The 18,028-nt window shown below is 31.8% G+C and overlaps 2 protein-coding genes and 1 pseudogene across 2 annotated transcripts; 2 read left to right on the top strand and 1 right to left on the bottom strand.

Moving 5' to 3' along the window:
* The first annotated feature begins 1,103 nt into the window (after positions 1–1,103).
* On the top strand, positions 1,104–4,736 carry LOC148547073 (uncharacterized; annotated as a pseudogene).
* Positions 4,737–9,184: 4,448 nt separating this feature from the next.
* Positions 9,185–13,800, top strand: PRORP2 (proteinaceous RNase P 2). Its single transcript, XM_016315939.3, has 7 exons — positions 9,185–9,583; positions 10,280–11,346; positions 11,476–11,577; positions 11,682–11,857; positions 12,266–12,386; positions 12,904–12,972; positions 13,322–13,800. Exons 2-7 carry the CDS (start codon positions 10,402–10,404, stop codon positions 13,595–13,597), a joined length of 1,689 nt encoding a protein of 562 aa, XP_016171425.1. The 5' UTR covers positions 9,185–9,583; positions 10,280–10,401; the 3' UTR covers positions 13,598–13,800.
* Positions 13,801–13,828: 28 nt separating this feature from the next.
* Positions 13,829–17,744, bottom strand: LOC107610398 (putative fatty acyl-CoA reductase 4). The gene is made up of 10 exons (XM_088497469.1): positions 17,589–17,744; positions 17,401–17,500; positions 16,729–16,931; positions 16,056–16,156; positions 15,395–15,584; positions 15,127–15,288; positions 14,944–15,025; positions 14,540–14,797; positions 14,341–14,399; positions 13,829–14,244 (listed from the first exon to the last, which is right to left on the bottom strand). Exons 3-10 carry the CDS (start codon positions 16,854–16,856, stop codon positions 14,217–14,219), a joined length of 1,008 nt encoding a protein of 335 aa, XP_088353595.1. The 5' UTR covers positions 16,857–16,931; positions 17,401–17,500; positions 17,589–17,744; the 3' UTR covers positions 13,829–14,216.
* Between the last annotated feature and the right edge of the window lie 284 nt (positions 17,745–18,028).

An 18,028-nucleotide genomic window follows, 5' to 3' on the forward strand; every position in this document is an offset into this window, starting at 1 on the left:
ATAAATTATAAAAAAATGTTTAAAAATTAGAATATATTATTTTTGACCATCATTATTTAGTTATTAATTCAATTTTTTAATTTAATATTCTAACAACATATATTTAGTCCACACTTTTAAACATTAATGACTAATTATTAATAAAAAATAATAAATTTTACTTACTCTCTAATATTTTTTAAATTATAAATGTATATAACAACTATCATAATTAAATATTACAAATGTTAGTTAACGAAATTATAGATGCATACTTATTAATATATGAATATTACTAGTACTCAGTATTCTTTTTTTATTGGATATTGTGTGACATTAGTAGATCACAGCTATATAATAGAATATAAAGAGGTAACTAGTATAATTTTTATTTTTTTATTTTTCTTTCTTTTTGGCTATATATAGTTGTACCTTTTGTTCTATGTAAAGGTGTGATTTTTCACTAATACAATAGACACATTTCTCTATTCTTTAGCTTGATTTTAATTAAGAAATTTGCAGCTCAGAATAGATTTCATCATGGTGCGGTGAACGTGGAAGAGTTGCAAATATTGTTAAGCAAGAATTGTGAACTTTGTTCCCTTCTTTCTGCAATATCCATGGCAGATCGAGAAGTTGGAGTGGATAATCCAGAAAATTCGCAACTGCAAACATTTTCAGTGAGTGATTTAAAAAATCTCACAAGATTGATGAATCAACTTGTCAGCCTTCAAACGCAAGTATGGAGATCAACATTGAACCCGATTCAAGACCAGACAAGCCCCTTCTACCTCCATCCAAATGAAAGCCCAGATTTATCACTAACTCAAACTCCTCTTACAACTCAAAATTATCACTCATGGGCGAGATCGGTTTGGCTATCCATCAAATCGAAAAACAAGTTGGGATTCATTGATGGAAGTATTCTGAAACCTGAAAAAACTGACTCAACCTGTGAAGCCTGGACAGATGCAATACCTTTATACTATCGTGGTTGCATTCTTCTCTAAGCACAGATTTTTCAGAGTGTTCTTTGGTGTAACGTGGCCTCAGAACTCTGGAACGATCTCAAGCACAGATTCTATGAAGGTGATTTGTTTCAGATAGTTGATCTTCAAGAAGAGATGTTTGCGATGAAGCAGGGAGATCTATCCATCACTGCATATTTCACTAAACTTAAGGGAATTTGGGAAGAACTTGATGAGTTCAAACCAATTCCATCTTGTGCCTGTGGAGCATCATGCTCATGTGAACTGAAGATCATCAGAGAATATAGAGACCAAGAACATGCTGTTAGAATTTTGAGAAGGTTAAATGAGCAGTACACAATAGTAAAATCACAAATTATGTTGATAGTGCTATTGCCCAATGTGAATTTCATCTATTCTTTACTTTTGCAACAAGAAAGACAATTAATCAACTAATATCAAACTGAAGAAAGGATGCTAGTTAATACTGTCAATATTGGAGGAACTGGTAATGAAAACAACAGAAAATTTGGTATGACCTTGAATGCAAATTCTGGTATCACAAATCGAGGTGGCAGAGGCGGACGTGGCCGATGCCGAGATAGAGTTAGTAGTGGAAGAGAAATAATGAGAAGTTGCTCTCATTACAGGAAGACTGGACACACCATAGAGACCTGCTACCATAAGCATGGATTTCCTCCTCAGTTGCAAAAGAAATTTGGAGTAGCAAATGTGAACAATATGATTGTTGCTGAGAAAACATGTGGAGATGGCAACGTACCTGATGTGCGTTCAACTCAAGAAGAGAATAGTAAAAATTTAGACAACTTATTTTTCGAAGATAAAAAACAAGCATTGATTTCTCTGTTCCAACAAGATAAAGGTGATCCTGCTCATAGTTCTCTTCAAACACAAGCCATAAACACAGTGATAGCTCCTTCATCAGGTATACACCATATTTTATCAGTTTTTCGCATTCCTTTGCATACACATGACTGGATAATTGACACTGGTGTAATTGCACAAGTTATTTTTTCTCTTGATACTTTTCACTCTCATCACATAATAGATCCTGTGTTAATCAAATGTCCAAATGGAACTGAGACTACAACAACAATTAGTGGAACTATAATTTTAACCCGTGATTTTTACTTTACAAATATGTTATATGTGCCCTCTTTTAACTTTAATCTCATATCTATGTTTGAAACAACTAATTTTTTACCTTGTCAATTTTTATTTAACAATACACACTGTGAGATACATGACAACCTTTCCTTAAAGATGATTGGTCATGCTAGACAAAGAGGTGCTTATATATCTTCAATACAGATGCAACTTATGTCAACTTAGAAGCAAAGAATAGAGAACTAGTCAACACCAGCAATTCGGTTAGTGTTGCTGCTATCACGGACACTATAAATCATGAAACTTGGCATTGTAGGTTAGGACATGTCTCAATTGATAGGTTACAAGAAATGAAAAAGAATTATCCTTTTATTGTATGTCCATTAAAAGATGAACCTATGTCATTATGCAAAACAAAGAAGATTGTCTTTTCATTTGAGTCAAAAAAAATCTGTCAATTTATTTGATTTAGTGCACATGGATATTTGGGGACCTATTTCTACTCCATCTTTTGCTAGTCATAAATATTTTTTGACAATAGTAGAAGATAAAAGTAGGTTCACTTGGCTATTTTTTATGAAAATAAAAGTGAAATTTCTTTTTGTATCCAACAATTTGTGCAACTAATTGAAACCCAATTTCAAACAAAAATAAAAAACATTAGAACTGATAATGAAGCTGAATTCATCATGAATTCTTTTTATGAAAAACAGGGAATAATTCATCAGACTTCATGTGTTGAGAGTTGAGACACCTCAACTAAATAGAATTATAGAACAAAAATATCAAGATATTTTGAATATTACTAAAGCACTCATTTTTAAGACTCATCTTCCCACAATTTTTTGGAGACATGCTGCACTCATGCTGTACATATTCTTAATAGAGTGTCTAGTTCATCTATTAATAATAAAAGTTCTTATTAAATTTTTTTTAGTAAAATGCCAAACATTCAACACTTTAAAATTTTTGGATGTCTTGCATTTGCTTCAACTTTAGTTGCAAATAGAAAGAAATTAGATAAAAGAGGAAGAAAATACATTTTTCTTGGCTTTAAAACAGGAACAAAAGGATATCTTTTGATGGACATAAATAACAAACAATTTTCATATCTAGAAATGTAATTTTTTATGAAAATTTCTTTCCATATAAGAATAATCAAGTTTCTCATCAATTTGAATATGTTTCCAATTCTAATCAAGACACTAAATCTACATTACATAATCATGATTCTATATATGTCTTTGATAGCAGCACATTATCTTCCCATACCTTAGATTTACATCACATTCAACATATATTGCCAAATACTCCTTCCAATACAATTGATATTCAACCACAGCCAACCTTACCCATATCTTTAAGTTTACCAATAGCACCAGCATCATGTACTACACCATCATATGAAAAAAATCCATCTAATTCCCAACCTACTGATATTAATCCACCTCCTTCACTAAGAAGATCTTTTAGAGAAAGACACAAGCCAAGATACCTTGATGATTATGAATGTATGCAATCCACTGTCTCTGATAGCATGATCCAATCATCAATCTTAAAAAGATATCCTCTTTTCAATTACTTGAGTTACAATTCCCTGTCACAATCATACAAAGCACTTTCCATTACAATTTTTACAAATTCGGAGCCAAAGAACTATGAACAGGCTATTCTGAGTGATTGTTGGCAAAAAGCAATGAGCTTGAAGCATTGGAGGAAAGCAAGACCTGGAAACTTACTACTCTACCGAAAGGGAAGCATGCAATCGGATGTAAATGGGTTTTTAAAACCAAGTATAACTCTAATGGGACTATAGAAAGACACAAAACAAGGCTTGTGGCCAAGGGCTTCACTCAAACACAAGGGTATGACTATTTTGATACCTTTAGTCCTGTAATCAAAATGACTACCCTTCGTGTACTCTTAGCAATTGCAGCTAGTAAGAACTGGTTTATTCATCAATTAGATGTGATCACTGCCTTTCTTTATGGTAATCTACCTGAAGAAGTCTATATGAAGTTTCTCCCTTGTTTAAATGCATAGTCAAAAATGGTTTGCAAGCTGGAACGATCCTTATATGGCCTTAAGCAAGCAAGTCGCCAGTGGAACTCTAAGTTATGCTCTATCTTGATTGCTTCAGGTTACTCACAATCAAAGGCAGATCATTCTCTTTTCACCAAATCTTCTCCAACAGGTTTCACTTATATTCTTGGTTATGTCGATGATTTGGTTCTAGTGGGGGATGACATAGAAGAGATCCAACGTGTGAAGATGAAATTCGATACTTTATTCAAAATCAAAGATTTAGGCAAACTAAAATTTTTCTTGGGCATGGAAGTTGCAAGGAGAAAAAGGAGAATAGCTTTATATCAAAAGAAGTATACTCTTGATCTTCTAAAAGAGTATGAATTATTAGATTTAAAACCAGCCAGCACACCTATGAATTATTCAATTCATCTCTCAAAGTTATCAGGAACATTGTTGAATGATACTAAGCCATATAGAAGACTCATTGGAAGGTTGACATACCTCACTAATACCAGGCCTGACATAAGCTTTGCTGTTAGCAAGTTAAGTCAATTTCTAGATTGTTCTAGAGATGAGCACTTCAAAGTAGCCTTACATGTGTTGAAGTACTTGAAAGAAGCTCCTGAAAAATGATTAATTTTTGAGTCTGTTTGTGACTTGTCCCTCCGTGATTTTTCAAATTCTGATTGGGGTACATATTCGGATACCCGAAGATCAGTGTTCGGATATTGCTTCTTTCTTGAAAGATCTTTGGTGCCCTGAAAAAGTAAAAAACAGCAAAGAATTGCTCGATCATCTTCGGAGGCAGAGTATCGAGCAATGACTCTTGCAACTTGTGAAGGAATTTGGCTAATGTACATCTTGAATGACTTCAAAATCAAGTTACCAGCTCTTATGACATTATTTTGTGACAACCAATCTGCTAGATATATTGCGGCCAGTGTTTCATGAAAAGACAAAACACATTGAGATTGATTGTCACAAAGTTAGAGAGAAAATTCAAGACGGTTCTTTAAAGTCCATCCCAATTCCATTAAGAGAACAAATTGCTAATGTCCTTACAAAGGCACTTCCATCAGGTCTTTTTGAAGAGGTATGTAATAAGTTTGAAATGTATAATTTATACACTCCCAACTTAAAAGAGGCTATTAATGTATAAATATTACTAGCTCTTTTATTGAATATTGTATGATATTAGTAGTTCACAGCTGTATAATAAAATATAAAAAAATAGTTAGTATAATTTTTATTTTTTTATTTTTTCTTTCTTTTTAATTATATATAATCGTATCTTTTATCTCTGTAAAGATGTAATTTTTCACTAATACAATAGATATATTTCTTTCTTCTCTAGCTTACTTTTCACTAAAAAAAAAAAATCTGTACCTCAACAGATTTCGTCAATGCTAGCTAGCTAGCTAGATAGATGGGCAAATATTTGTATTTTGAACATGGATTCAGCAATTGAAAAGTGTGGTCAAGCTTGTCTAACCCATGCATGTATGTCGGCATCCTTTACTCCAATAAGCGTCACTTTTTCGTTTCTTTTTTTTCCCGGCCCCCCTTAAATACGAATATACTCATCAAGTGACCCTAAGTTATGAATAAATATAGTGTCATCTAAGGGAAAAAGTGGATTTCTTATTAGTGTGTAGTACACTATTTTTCAGGTGACGAACCATGCATGTGTTAATACAAGTAAAACTACATAGATATGGATACCATCTGCTTTGTCTCTGTTATTATATAAGTCTCACATATTTTAAAAATAAAATTTTTGAAGAAAATTTATAAATATAAAATATTTTTTATTATTCTATAAGCTGACTTTAAAATAAAATTAAGTCGACTCATTTTCAATTTTAATATCTAATAGTAGTATAGTTCTTTATTTTAATCATTATTTTTAATGTTCATAAGGAATAGTATACACTAAATATCAAACCCAAAATAGATAAGATTAGTTCAAATAAATTGCCTCATTATATTCATCGGTAGAAGGATTATTACTGTGTAAACTCATTCGCCACACAAAGTAGCTAGACTAGCTATGTTGATTAATGCAGATCAAACATAGATATATTTTCCCATCACACACATTGTTAGTCTATGAAAAATTAAAGCTGAAAAGATATCTAGAAGCCACACCATTAATAATATTACGTCATCAATAAAATTTATTATTTTTAAATAATATTTAGCCAAAATTTCAATTAGTAAATTTTAAATATTAATTTTTAAAATTTAAATTTTAATAATATAAAAAATAAAATATTAATTCAAAACATTAACTAATATTAATAAAAATGGTTAAAGTGACATTTCTCTTTTTCTTTTCTTCTTATCCAAAATCCAATTCGATTGCACTTTGACCGTTTTATGTCTCTATCAATTGGGCATGAGGAGATTGGTGCTAACCCCTGAGTCAGTATATATATATATATATGTATATATAAAATAAGCAAAACGTGTCACGTTACTCACGTATATGCCCAAAAAAGTTATATGAGACAATTTGGAAAAGGTGATGCAGAGAATGTCTATGGTGGGTTCCTTAATTAAGCTAATACAGAGAACTTATACATATATTGACGAAAGTCCGCTCAACAAAAAGAAAAGAAAGAAATAGCATGTAGAAAACATCATTTTCTTTTTCTTTTTCTTTTTTTTTCTTTTCAATTCTGCCGCGCAATTATAACGTGTGCTATATATATTATTGATCAAGTAACTTAATTTTTTTTTTCCTACATGTTAATATGTATTAATGATTTGAGTTGTATTTGATGACACTACTAGTTTAGAAATTTTTTATATTTATAATTTTTTTAAAAAGTTATTTTTGAAAAATATAAAATTTATAATATTTTTTCACATCTAGAAAAAGTTATTTGAAGAAGTGGTATATGATAACATGATCTCAAAATTTTTATAACTTAAAAATTTAGAGTTCGATATTTGTTGATTATTTAAAAGAAATAATTGTGGCCAATAAAAGAGATTTTTGCGTGAAAGAGTGTTAGAAATATAATTATTTTTGGTTTTTTTTTTATTTAAAATTTTAAAAAATATAATATTGTGACATGATATTAAAACTTTTATAATCTAAAAATTTAGAGTTTAATTATCGTTCACTCTAGAATAAAGAATTATAGCGTAAATTCAACAAAAAAAAAAAGAAAGAAAGTTTATGAAAAAATCACAAAATTAAAAAAATCTTACATAAAAAAAACGTGTTAGAAATTTAGCTACTATGTGCTTTCTCTTATTAATTAATTTTTTTTGAAAAAGTGGTTTTTTGGTAATGTATTACGTATGTGTAATTATTAATAATTACTTAACCCTTTTTAGATGAAGTAATTAAGGATTTTGATATCTATTATTAGAAACCCTTTTTAGATGAAGTAACGTTTCAATACAAGTTTCAACAATTTCGGTATGGGAGAACCCCTTTTCGACGAAGTAATGTTTCAAGTTTCAACATCTTAATAATTAAAATTATTGAACAATTTGGGTTGTTCAACCCTCCAATTCTGACATTCACGTTAAACCAAAATTTGATGGAAAAGAAAATGGCGACTACTTTTAATTTGTAAAGATATCTCCATGTAAAATTTATATTATTCTGGACTATTAAATAGTTTAACATATACATATAGATTTTGTCTTTTATAAAATGAATTAGATATTTATGACTAATGTTTTTTATAAACTCACTATAAATGAAAAATGTGAGGCATGCATATTTCATTCTACTTCCGTGACAACTGAAGGCGACATTTATCACTTGGATCCGAATGAGACGGAGAATGATTAGGCATGTGTACGTTAGAGTGCGACCGTCATCATCTCTAGATGAAAGTGACACAGGCTTATGCATGCTATATGAGTTAGAGTTTCACCTTAAGATATTAATTATTCAAGCTAATTAACACCGTAACCTATCAATTATTGTAACTAAACAATATTATATGTCTTTAAATTATTATTGGCACTCGCTCCTACAAAGAAGGACTACTGAGATAGTGTAAAAACAATTCACATGTATCAATTCATCATATACATTGCTGGTGCTATGATACTACGAATCTACAATATTATAAATAATGAAACGAATCATTTTTCAAATGGATGGAACCGACATACAAAATCAACACACGTCTTAAAAGCTGGAGTGGTCAGAGTCCAGTGGAGCAATAATCTCTATCTGCTACCTATAATCTACCAAGATATATGCTGATCCCTAATTTTTTTTCTTTCGTTCAATGAACTATTAAAATAGTATTTAAAAGTTTGTATCGAAAATGTTGATGATAAATAAATTTGCAAAAAAAATAATAAATATTAAAAATATGTTCTAAAACATAACTTTAGATATCAACAAATTTTAATACACATTTTTACAATTATAATTAAAAAAATAAGATCTTTTTATTTTTAAAATTTTGCACTTTTTTGTCAAGTAAATTTTTAAAATTTTTTTATTATGAATGACCATATTTTTTTAAAAAAAAAAATTTAAAAATCAAATTTTGTTTCGAAATTTTTTGTGAATTTTCTAAATATTTATTCAAATGCCACAAAAATTTAGATATAATTGATAAGTCTTTGTTAAATATAAAAAAATTTTTGTTACTTACAAAAAATGTAATATTTATTGAATTTTTTTTTCGTATTTTCATATCATTTAAGGGTTGTTTTGTCAATAATATATTTTAGGACTATTTGATTAGCAGTTGAATCTTTCGTGTACTATATTAGTAATTAACCCATTTTTCATTTTGCTAGATTACTAAACCTTATCTAATATATATGTAGAATATTAATTAGATATTATTCAACCAACCAGGTCGCTAGGTTGATTGAATTCAAGACTTCCAAAAATATTATTAGTTCTTCGCTCTAGCATGAGTTTCTTGTTACAAAGAACAAACCCTCAATTAAGGCCCAAAATATTTAGGCTGGACTAAAACGAAAGTATTTGTAAAGATCAAAATGGGCCAAGGCCTAAGTGGCCCAATCGAGTAGTCCTAAGTTTTCGTTCATAATTCATAACTTCCCCGTCCAAAAAAAAAATAAAAAATAATTCATAACTTCCAATTCAGAAAAATTCATAACTTCCACAAAAGAAAATCCTAATTTCCTTTAAAATAAAAACGATAACTTCCAATCCACAGCAACAAAGTGTTCCTAATTTCGTATCACCATTTTCGCCACCGCCATTTTATGTTGCATTTGTGTGCAGCCGCCGCACAAGCAGAACGCAAAACCACCGCGTCTCTGTGTTTTTCATTCACAACCACTGCCGCACAAGCACACCTCAGGGCGCCGCCACCGAGTCTGGCCGCGTGCTGCCTCTCGCGGAGTCTGAACTCTGTAGCTCTCCGTCGGCGGCGAAACTCATTGCTCCCTTCGGCCGTCGCTTGCTGTTCCTGAACCGCCCCTGAATTTTTCCAGTCTTCACGGTCTGCTTTCACTTTCAGGTTTGTTCTGACTTGTGAATGTTGCCTGGCTCTGCCAATAATCAATAATTGATGCAGAGTGTGTGATTTACTGTCTTGCATTATGTATATAATTCAATATATGAAATTATTAATATAGGGTTTGTGATGCTCTAATTATTATTAGTTATTTTTTTCAATTGTGAATCTGTTATAGACCTGTAGTACTGTTTTAATGTTTTTTTATGTATTTTTTTAGTGTTGTTTTATTGTGAAGTTATTAACATACTGCCTTACATTATATATTTAGAAGATGAAAATGAAGATGATGATGGTCATGGCTTCCAAGATCTGCTTTAGATGTCACTTTGATTAATAGCTGGTGTTAGATATTTTGAATATTTCTCATCTTAGTTTAATATATGTCAAAAACTTGTGGATGTGTTTTTTATTTTATGGTTTGTGACTTATATTTTATGATATTTAACTACTAGCTTTGGAGCTGAATACTTTCAAGTTAAACTCTATGCATTTTGAACTATTATAACGTAATATATTTATGGTATTTGTGATTACTTTCTCTATTTGTGTTATTATATGAGATTGATGATTATTTTATCATTATGTAGTACATGTATTTCTATTTGAGCCTACATTCTTATATTACGTGCCATGATTAAAATTTTTGTAGGCACTTACATTCTGTGCTCTGCTTACTAACCTTCCGTGCCTATATAGGAACTTGTTCTTGACAACCTTGTGTGTGCTGAACAATCCTCTTCTAATTCTCCGGATTCTACCAGTATATAGGTAACTGCTATATAGATTCACCAAAAAAGTTAACGCTTATAGAGTTTCAAATGGTGCAAAATTTGAACACCAAAATACCCAACCAAACTGCATCAATGGACAACAACAGCAAGAAGAAGAGGAAGGCACAAACTCCAGAGGCCAAGTTCCAATTCGAGCTCAACTCATGCTCCAAATCCAAGGATCTAAGCGCTGCCATCTCTGTATACGACGACGCCGTTTCGACCAACACTCGCATCAATCAGCACCACTTCAATGCCTTACTCTACCTCTGTTCCAATTCCGTCAACAACGACTCGCTCAAAGACACCGCATTGCACCACGGATTCCGCATTTTCGATCACATGACCAGCCTCGGAATAAACCCCAATGAAGCCACCCTCACCGCTGTCGCCAGGCTTGCCGCCGCGAAAGGCAATGCCGACCGCGCATTTGAGCTCGCGAAGGCCGTTCAGAATTATGGCTCTGCCCCTAGGCTGAGGACTTTTGACCCTGCTTTGTTCGGATTCTGTGAGCTTGGAAATTCCGGTAAGGCTTATGAGGTGGAGGAGCATGTGAACGGTTCTGGTGTGACACTCGAGGAACCACAACTCACGGCGCTTCTGAAGGTGAGTGCGAAGAACGGGAATGCAGATAAGGTGTATGAGTATTTGCACAAGCTAAGGAGCTCAGTGAGGTGCGTTAGTGAAACGACGGCGTCTGTGATTGAAGAGTGGTTTCACAGTGGAAAGGGTTCTGAGGTTGGTTTGGAGGACTTGGCTCGTGTGAAAGAAGGGGTTTTGCGAAATGGGGGAGGGTGGCATGGTCAAGGGTGGGTTGGGAAAGGGGACTGGCTTGTTAGAAGGACCAATGTTAGTGTTGAAGGACGTTGCTGTGGTTGCAGCCAGCAATTGGTTTGTGTTGATATCGATGATGAGGAGACAGACAAGTTTGCACGTTCTGTTGCTAATTTGGCTCTGGAAAGAGAGGTCAAAGCTAATTTCAGTGAATTTCAGGTGAGTTAATCTTGTCCCCTCATTGAAACACAGATCGGTTTCATGTGTGAATATTTTTAGCACTTATGTTGGTAATTGATAGTAGTAAGTAGTAACTCAGTTTTGGTACCTTTATTACCTTCATGATAGGGCTGGCTTGAAAAACATGCGTGTTATGATGCTATAGTGGATGGAGCGAATGTTGGGCTCTACCAACAAAATTTTGCAGATGGTGGATTTAGCATTTCTCAGGTTGTATGCCGATGTTTCATGTTCTTGCTCTCTTGTGTGATGAGCAAGCTTTGTTGGTTTTTGCAGCTAATTGTGTTTATCATGTCGATTTTGTAATAGTTCAGCTTGACGATGTAGTAAAAGAACTTTACAATTGTAGCGGGAAAAAATGGCCACTGGTCATCTTGCATAACAAGCGAATGAGAGGGCTTATGGATAATCCATCAAGCAGAAGGGTGGTAGAGGAGTGGATGAATAATGGTGCGCTCTATACGACTCCAACTGGATCCAATGATGATTGGTGAATTGCTAAATTATTTTCTTTCAATTTGCTTTTGTTTTTAATTTACTGATTGCATTGTTCTTTTACTGTTTGACCATTTCTTTTCCTTTAAGATTAATAATATATTAGTTTTTTAAACTTTTAAGGAAAATTAGCTTTAGTGAGTATTCTTCCGTTTTTTCAAATATGCTTAATTTACTATTCGTATTTAGTCACATATGCATGATAATTATTCTTTCTCTGTTAGGCACCAATTCAATTATATGGTTAAATTTTTTGTTTTAAATTTCTTTTGATCACTAATTTGCAAATTCTCCTTTAGATTATTCCATTTAAGTACCGTTTACACAGTTACACTTCTCATTTTAACTCATTTCATTTTCCTTGTGTACTGATATTATTACCATGAACTATTCTGGATTTCAGGTATTGGCTTTATGCTGCTGTAAAACTCAGATGCTTGCTTGTGACAAATGATGAAATGCGGGATCACATATTTGAACTCATAGGAAGCAACTTTTTTAACCAGTGGAAAGAAAGACATCAAGTAAGCTATTGCTTATTCTAGCATAATGCGCGAGTTTTTTCCTGTTCACAATTTCAAATGGACTGAATCCTCTATGGGAAGTCTATTTCTTATTCATTTAATTTTTCAAATTTATTACATCCCTGTTTGTTCTGTCCTGTAATTTGGTTTGAGCACTTTCACTCATGTAGATTCTTTTTGAAAGTGTTTATTCTATTATGATATTATTTCTTTTTTGTTGTCATTCATGTGCATATTCTTATTATATTCTTTAGTGTATTATAATTTTCTGTGAAATTTCTGGTGGGAGGGGGATTATTTGGAGAAAAATGGAGTTTGATCTGTTTTAATTTTCATGTGGTTGGATAAACCATACTGATTTTTAGTACATTCTCCAATATTCGACTTAGCAGTAGTTATTTCACATTGATAGAGTCATCCAAGTTTATACTTCTGAAGTTGCAAAAAATTTCTCTAGCTCATTCAAGTTTTTTATTGTGTGCTTATTCATGTGATAAGTTGTTTTCCTCATCTACAGGTTCACTACACATTTGTTAAAGGAAACCTGAAACTTCAGATGCCACCACCATACTCATTGGTCATCCAGGTAATATTCTTTTTCTGTACTTGCGGGGTATGCAGAAGTATTTTGCACTCTACATGTGTGTCGGTCAGGATTTTCTAGGTTTTGGTGTTTGCTGGGAGATTTGATACTTAAGTATATTTTTAAGCTTCTGTAATGTTCATAAAGGTTAATGCTACTTTTAGAGGGACTGTTATTGTTGTGAGGATGAGTTTTTGTATTTATAGAGTCTTAATGAATCGAATCTTGTGTATTGTCATCCAAGATGCTGGTATGCAAATGAGTCTCAACTTATTGTATTTCGACTTGTTTCTTGAGACTTGCTGATGAATTAAATTCTTTAAAAAAATATGAAAAGGTTTGTATGTTTCAGGAATCAGAAAAAGGGTCATGGCATGTGCCTTTAGCACTGCACACTGGTGATGAAACTTCAAGGACTTGGCTGTGTATTACCCGTCAAAGTTCTCAGGATGCCGAAGCTAATGTATGCAATAGTGTGGATACTCCCAACTTCAATCACCATAACACAAAGGATGCCGAGGGACCACAGGAATTTTCAAATGGTGTCGGTATCATGGATTCCCAAGTTGATGAGAACAACACAACTTCCTTGACTGGTAAAAGAAAAGAGAGGTCTCCTCCTTTGTGACAAATCTTTCAACGTGAATGATTCTGTTTGAAGTTAAGGTGCTATATTTGCAATTATTTTAAATTAATTTAAAGGAGGGGCTTTATTTTTTGGCCACCCAAGTTCAATCTATACAATTTAATCTCATTGATGTAATTATATTTTGATCGTTGTTGAGGCGATGGATTCAGGCTTAATATTAAGGTGTTACTTTTTCATGGCAACCATGGTGGCTGACATTCATAACCAAGCAAGAGATTATTATTGAAGAGTTTCTTATTTATTTATTTATTTAATTCCGAGTATAGTTTTTGTTTGATTTCTAATTCTATTTTCTTCACACCACTGCCACTACAAATACACAAAAGGGGCGTAGCCAACAATCTGGAACAACGCTAAGGCAGTTCGAAATTTCCAATGCAATTCCTGCAAACATCTAATACTAACATGTAAAACAATACCAATACTCCTAATCATTCTTATGCTGTTCCAACTTGAAACAAACGGTCAAGTGTTCGTTACATCTTAGGTTGCATGCTGTACTTGATTAGACCTGGAAAATGAACATTCATCAGGTAGTCCTTCCAATCAATGCTCTTGGGATCGAAGTTAAATTCCCTCTCAACACTGCCAACTCCCTTTATTGCCATCCGCAGCTTCTCCGTGTTCTTATCATCAAAGTTGTTAACAAATAAATTAAAATGTTGCATATTTATATATGAATCAATAACATAATTAATTAGATACAGTATTACGTTACGTACATGCCCGAGAAGTGAAGATAAGGACGATAAATGTTGATTATCCTCTTCAACCTTGATCTCTTAACACCGTAACAATCAAAGGGGAAATAAATTATTAGTTAAAAACATAGCATAGTAATTCAACGTTAATAAACCTTTATGTAACAAAATAGTTCCATTAAATATAAAATATGGCAACTTAATTTATTTGAGCCAATACCTTGTTTTGGGGAAATTCATGAACCTCCGTATAACTGGGGTTGAATGTAAATTTTTCATAGAATGCCCCTGACTTCCCAGAATTTTTTAGCCACGGTTTTTTTGTCATATAACAATGCATTATATCTTGAATATCCGAAAGTTTAATTGGATTTCCAAGCGAAGTACTAATATGGTAGATCAAATTGTTGGAAGAATTACTCTTAGACTGAACCAACAACGCTATGATCATTGAGTTTATCACCATGTCTGCTGGTATCTGTATCATCATTTCAATTCTCAAGTGAGGAGAAAAATGTAGCATCCACTTCAAACATCAAACAATAACCTACTCCAAAGATAATAATTCGTCTACTTTTGTATACAAACTATTCAAAGTAAAATGATTTGAAGAGTGAGACTCACCAGATCAATAGTTGTCTTTGGATGGCCAACAAAACTAGTTAGTGCTCCTTTGAAATACTCAACAAACACAAAGTCTATAGTTCTGAAGTTGCAAAATTATGTCATTTAGTTACACTCTCAAATAATCATGTATCCATCATATTATTATACATGCTAATTAAATTAAACGATTATTCTATTTACCTAACACCTTCAATCCAACCCGGAAAGGGTTCTGAATGAGTTCCGATTATAGAACTCGGACGCGTGATGATCAACGGTAGATTACCCTTCATATTTGTCACAAGCATTTCTCCCATTGATTTTGTAAATATATAGGTGTTTGACCACCCATGAAAATTTGCCCTATATGGAAACAAAAAACACCGATAATTAATCAAGCTTTTACAATTTACCTGAGAAGTAAAAAGAGAGTAAATTAAATTAGAGTTTATATTAATTTGCAGTTTACCTTATTGTTCCAAATTCTTTCATTATTGAGGTGATTGTTCTTTCATTGATATTCTGTGCTTTGAGTTCACCAAGTTTTTCCTTAATCAACTTCTTTTCTAAGTTGATGTCTAATTTTAAAGGACTTTTTAACGTCTGACCCATATGAAATGCTTCCTCAGGAATTAGTCCTGCCTCTCCATAAACATAAGCTGAAACCAAAATACAATTAACCACGCGCACGCACACATTTTTTCTAAAATTAGAGAAATATTGACCAATTTAAAGCTAAGACTAATAACCAAATTTTTTTTCTACTAAAAATGTTAACTCATAGCATTTTCCGTAAAACTATAATAAAATCATTTTGATATTAGATTTTGAGATCTCTTAGATTTTTACTGACTTTTCTTGAGCAATATGGATAATATGAGAATTTGTATTCATCATTAAGGAGATTATTAAAAACAATTTTTTTTCTTTTGCATATGATGAATCGACCAACTTATATTTAAACGCAACATAGGAGGCTCTTCCTGTTTGTTATTTACATGTGAGTACCACAAAATATATATATTAAAAATTTAAAAATTACATATTTAAAATTTATATATATTGATTGATTAGTGATTATTCACTAACTTTTATTACTTTTCAGATTAATTCATTATGGAATTGCATACCAGTAGATACATAAAGAAGAACCTCTATTCTACTACACATTTTAGCGAAGTTCATGACATTATAAGCTCCCACTGTATTTGTCGCCATTGCAACATCATATCTGCATAAAATAAATAAGATATTAATAAAAAAATTGAAAGAATTTTTTAGTCATTGATTTTAATTATAAAATATATATTAATTAAAATCAACAGCTAAAATTATTAAATTATTAGTATTCTTAGTATATTTGAAAGTTTTCCAAAAAAATAACTACAAAGAGAAAAAGTTTTATTCTCTCGATTAATATTTTTAAAACCCTCTTTAGGTAAATCCATAAAAAAAAGAGTATGGCAGCTTAATAATTATCAAAAATCTATTTAGACATTAAAATCAGCCACTAGATAATATATTCGTATATAAATACATGATTTTTTTTTAATTTTCAATATCTATTTATATTTCAACATGTATTTTATACGTCAATGAATTATAATTCAAATGGCATAGTCTCCCCATAACTTAAGAGGTCGCAGGTTTGAGTCTCCTTATTTTTGGTAATATATATATATATATATATATATATATATATATATATATATATATATATATATATATATATATATATAATTTATACCGATACACGTAATACAAGTGAATAATTATTGGTTAAAATAACGCAATCTTATTTACCTCTCATCAAACCTGGTAGTTGCGGCAGTGTGCACTATGATATCAATCTCTTCCAACATCTCTTTGATAAGGATTTGGTCTTTGATTCCAAAATTGTCAAGAGAAATATCACCTGCAACTGCAACCATTTTCTTGGACAAAAAAGAGCTGAATTCTTCACCCTACTTTTCTCTCTGCATTTTAAACAATTCCTTCCCAAAAACCTACATAGATAAAAATAATGAATGAGGCATTATTGAATGCTGCACATCCTATGTACTATTAGGTGTAAGGATAATTTTTAGTACAAGTGCTTACAAAGTTTAATTAAGCCGGTTTGAAATTAGGATTATATTGAAATAAAAACTACTAAAAATATAAATTTTTTTTTTTAGAAATTTTAGAAGGTAAACTATTTTTTATTAATAGTTTATCAACATACTGAACTTCTGGTATTTTATTTGTTAGTTTTTGCGTACAGAAATACAAACATGAATCATGCATCAATATAATTATTTATACTCAAGTATTGACTACCTAATATAGCTGAAATGAATATAAACAAAAAAAATTGTAAAAATTAATATATGATAATTTGAAATAGTAAAAGCAGGGTGGAGTTAATACCTTTTAAATGTTGTGTTAGTTAACTCATTTATTTAACCAAATTGTTTTGACAATTCTAGTTATTACCTCATTATGCAAGCGTTGGGTAGCTACATACGAATTTGATGCTCTTACTAGAAGGTACAACCTTATGTTGGGTTGAACTCTCAGTATCTTCTCCACAAAACTGCACAGTAAACAAAATCAGAAGTTTAATTATTGGACTAATTTCATGCACCTTAAGGAGTATAGATACAGGATTACAGGGTAATAACTTTTGGCTAAGAATCCAGTTGCACCAGTAACTAAAATGGTCTTTCCCTTGAAATACTCCTCAACATTATTACTTCTCAACTCTGCCATAGCTGAATGAAATAATAAATAACTAACGGTATATGAAAACGCGTACTAAATTTTATGCAGTTTGATTCTGTATGTCAATAACTGCATGCCACGGAATGGTCATGCATATATATATATATAAGGAAATGAATCATCTCCAGTTTTTTTAACACTTGAAAAAATGCAGTGTGATCTCTCACCATTAATTTTATAAATATGGCCAAAATTAAATATGAAAGAGAGTGTAATAAAGGGTGAAAGATCACAATTGACACCATCTTTTTTTTACTGGAGAGGATCCACTCCCTATATATAATAGCAAGAAAAAAAAAAAGAGTCTTATATCAGCCGTAATTTGTAGGATTAAGAGTTA

The sequence above is a fragment of the Arachis ipaensis genome, chromosome B8 (assembly GCF_059453495.1).
Source record: "Arachis ipaensis isolate K30076 ecotype BB chromosome B8, ASM5945349v1, whole genome shotgun sequence".
In the NCBI taxonomy this organism is placed as follows: domain Eukaryota; kingdom Viridiplantae; phylum Streptophyta; class Magnoliopsida; order Fabales; family Fabaceae; genus Arachis; species Arachis ipaensis.

Bases quoted from the DNA above. Each gene is read 5' to 3' on its own strand.
- PRORP2 (XM_016315939.3), top strand. From the start codon at position 10,402: ATGGTGCAAAATTTGAACACCAAAATACCCAACCAAACTGCATCAATG. The intron at 11,347-11,475 runs GTGAGTTAATCT...CCTTCATGATAG, and splicing joins CTAATTTCAGTGAATTTCAG to GGCTGGCTTGAAAAACATGC. The intron at 11,858-12,265 runs GTGAATTGCTAA...TCTGGATTTCAG, and splicing joins ACTGGATCCAATGATGATTG to GTATTGGCTTTATGCTGCTG.
- LOC107610398 (XM_088497469.1), bottom strand. From the start codon at position 16,856: ATGGTTGCAGTTGCAGGTGATATTTCTCTTGACAATTTTGGAATCAAA. The intron at 16,157-16,728 runs GTAAATAAGATT...TATTTTATGCAG, and splicing joins ACTACCAGGTTTGATGAGAG to ATATGATGTTGCAATGGCGA. The intron at 15,026-15,126 runs GTAAATAGAATA...TTGCAACTTCAG, and splicing joins GGTTGGATTGAAGGTGTTAG to AACTATAGACTTTGTGTTTG.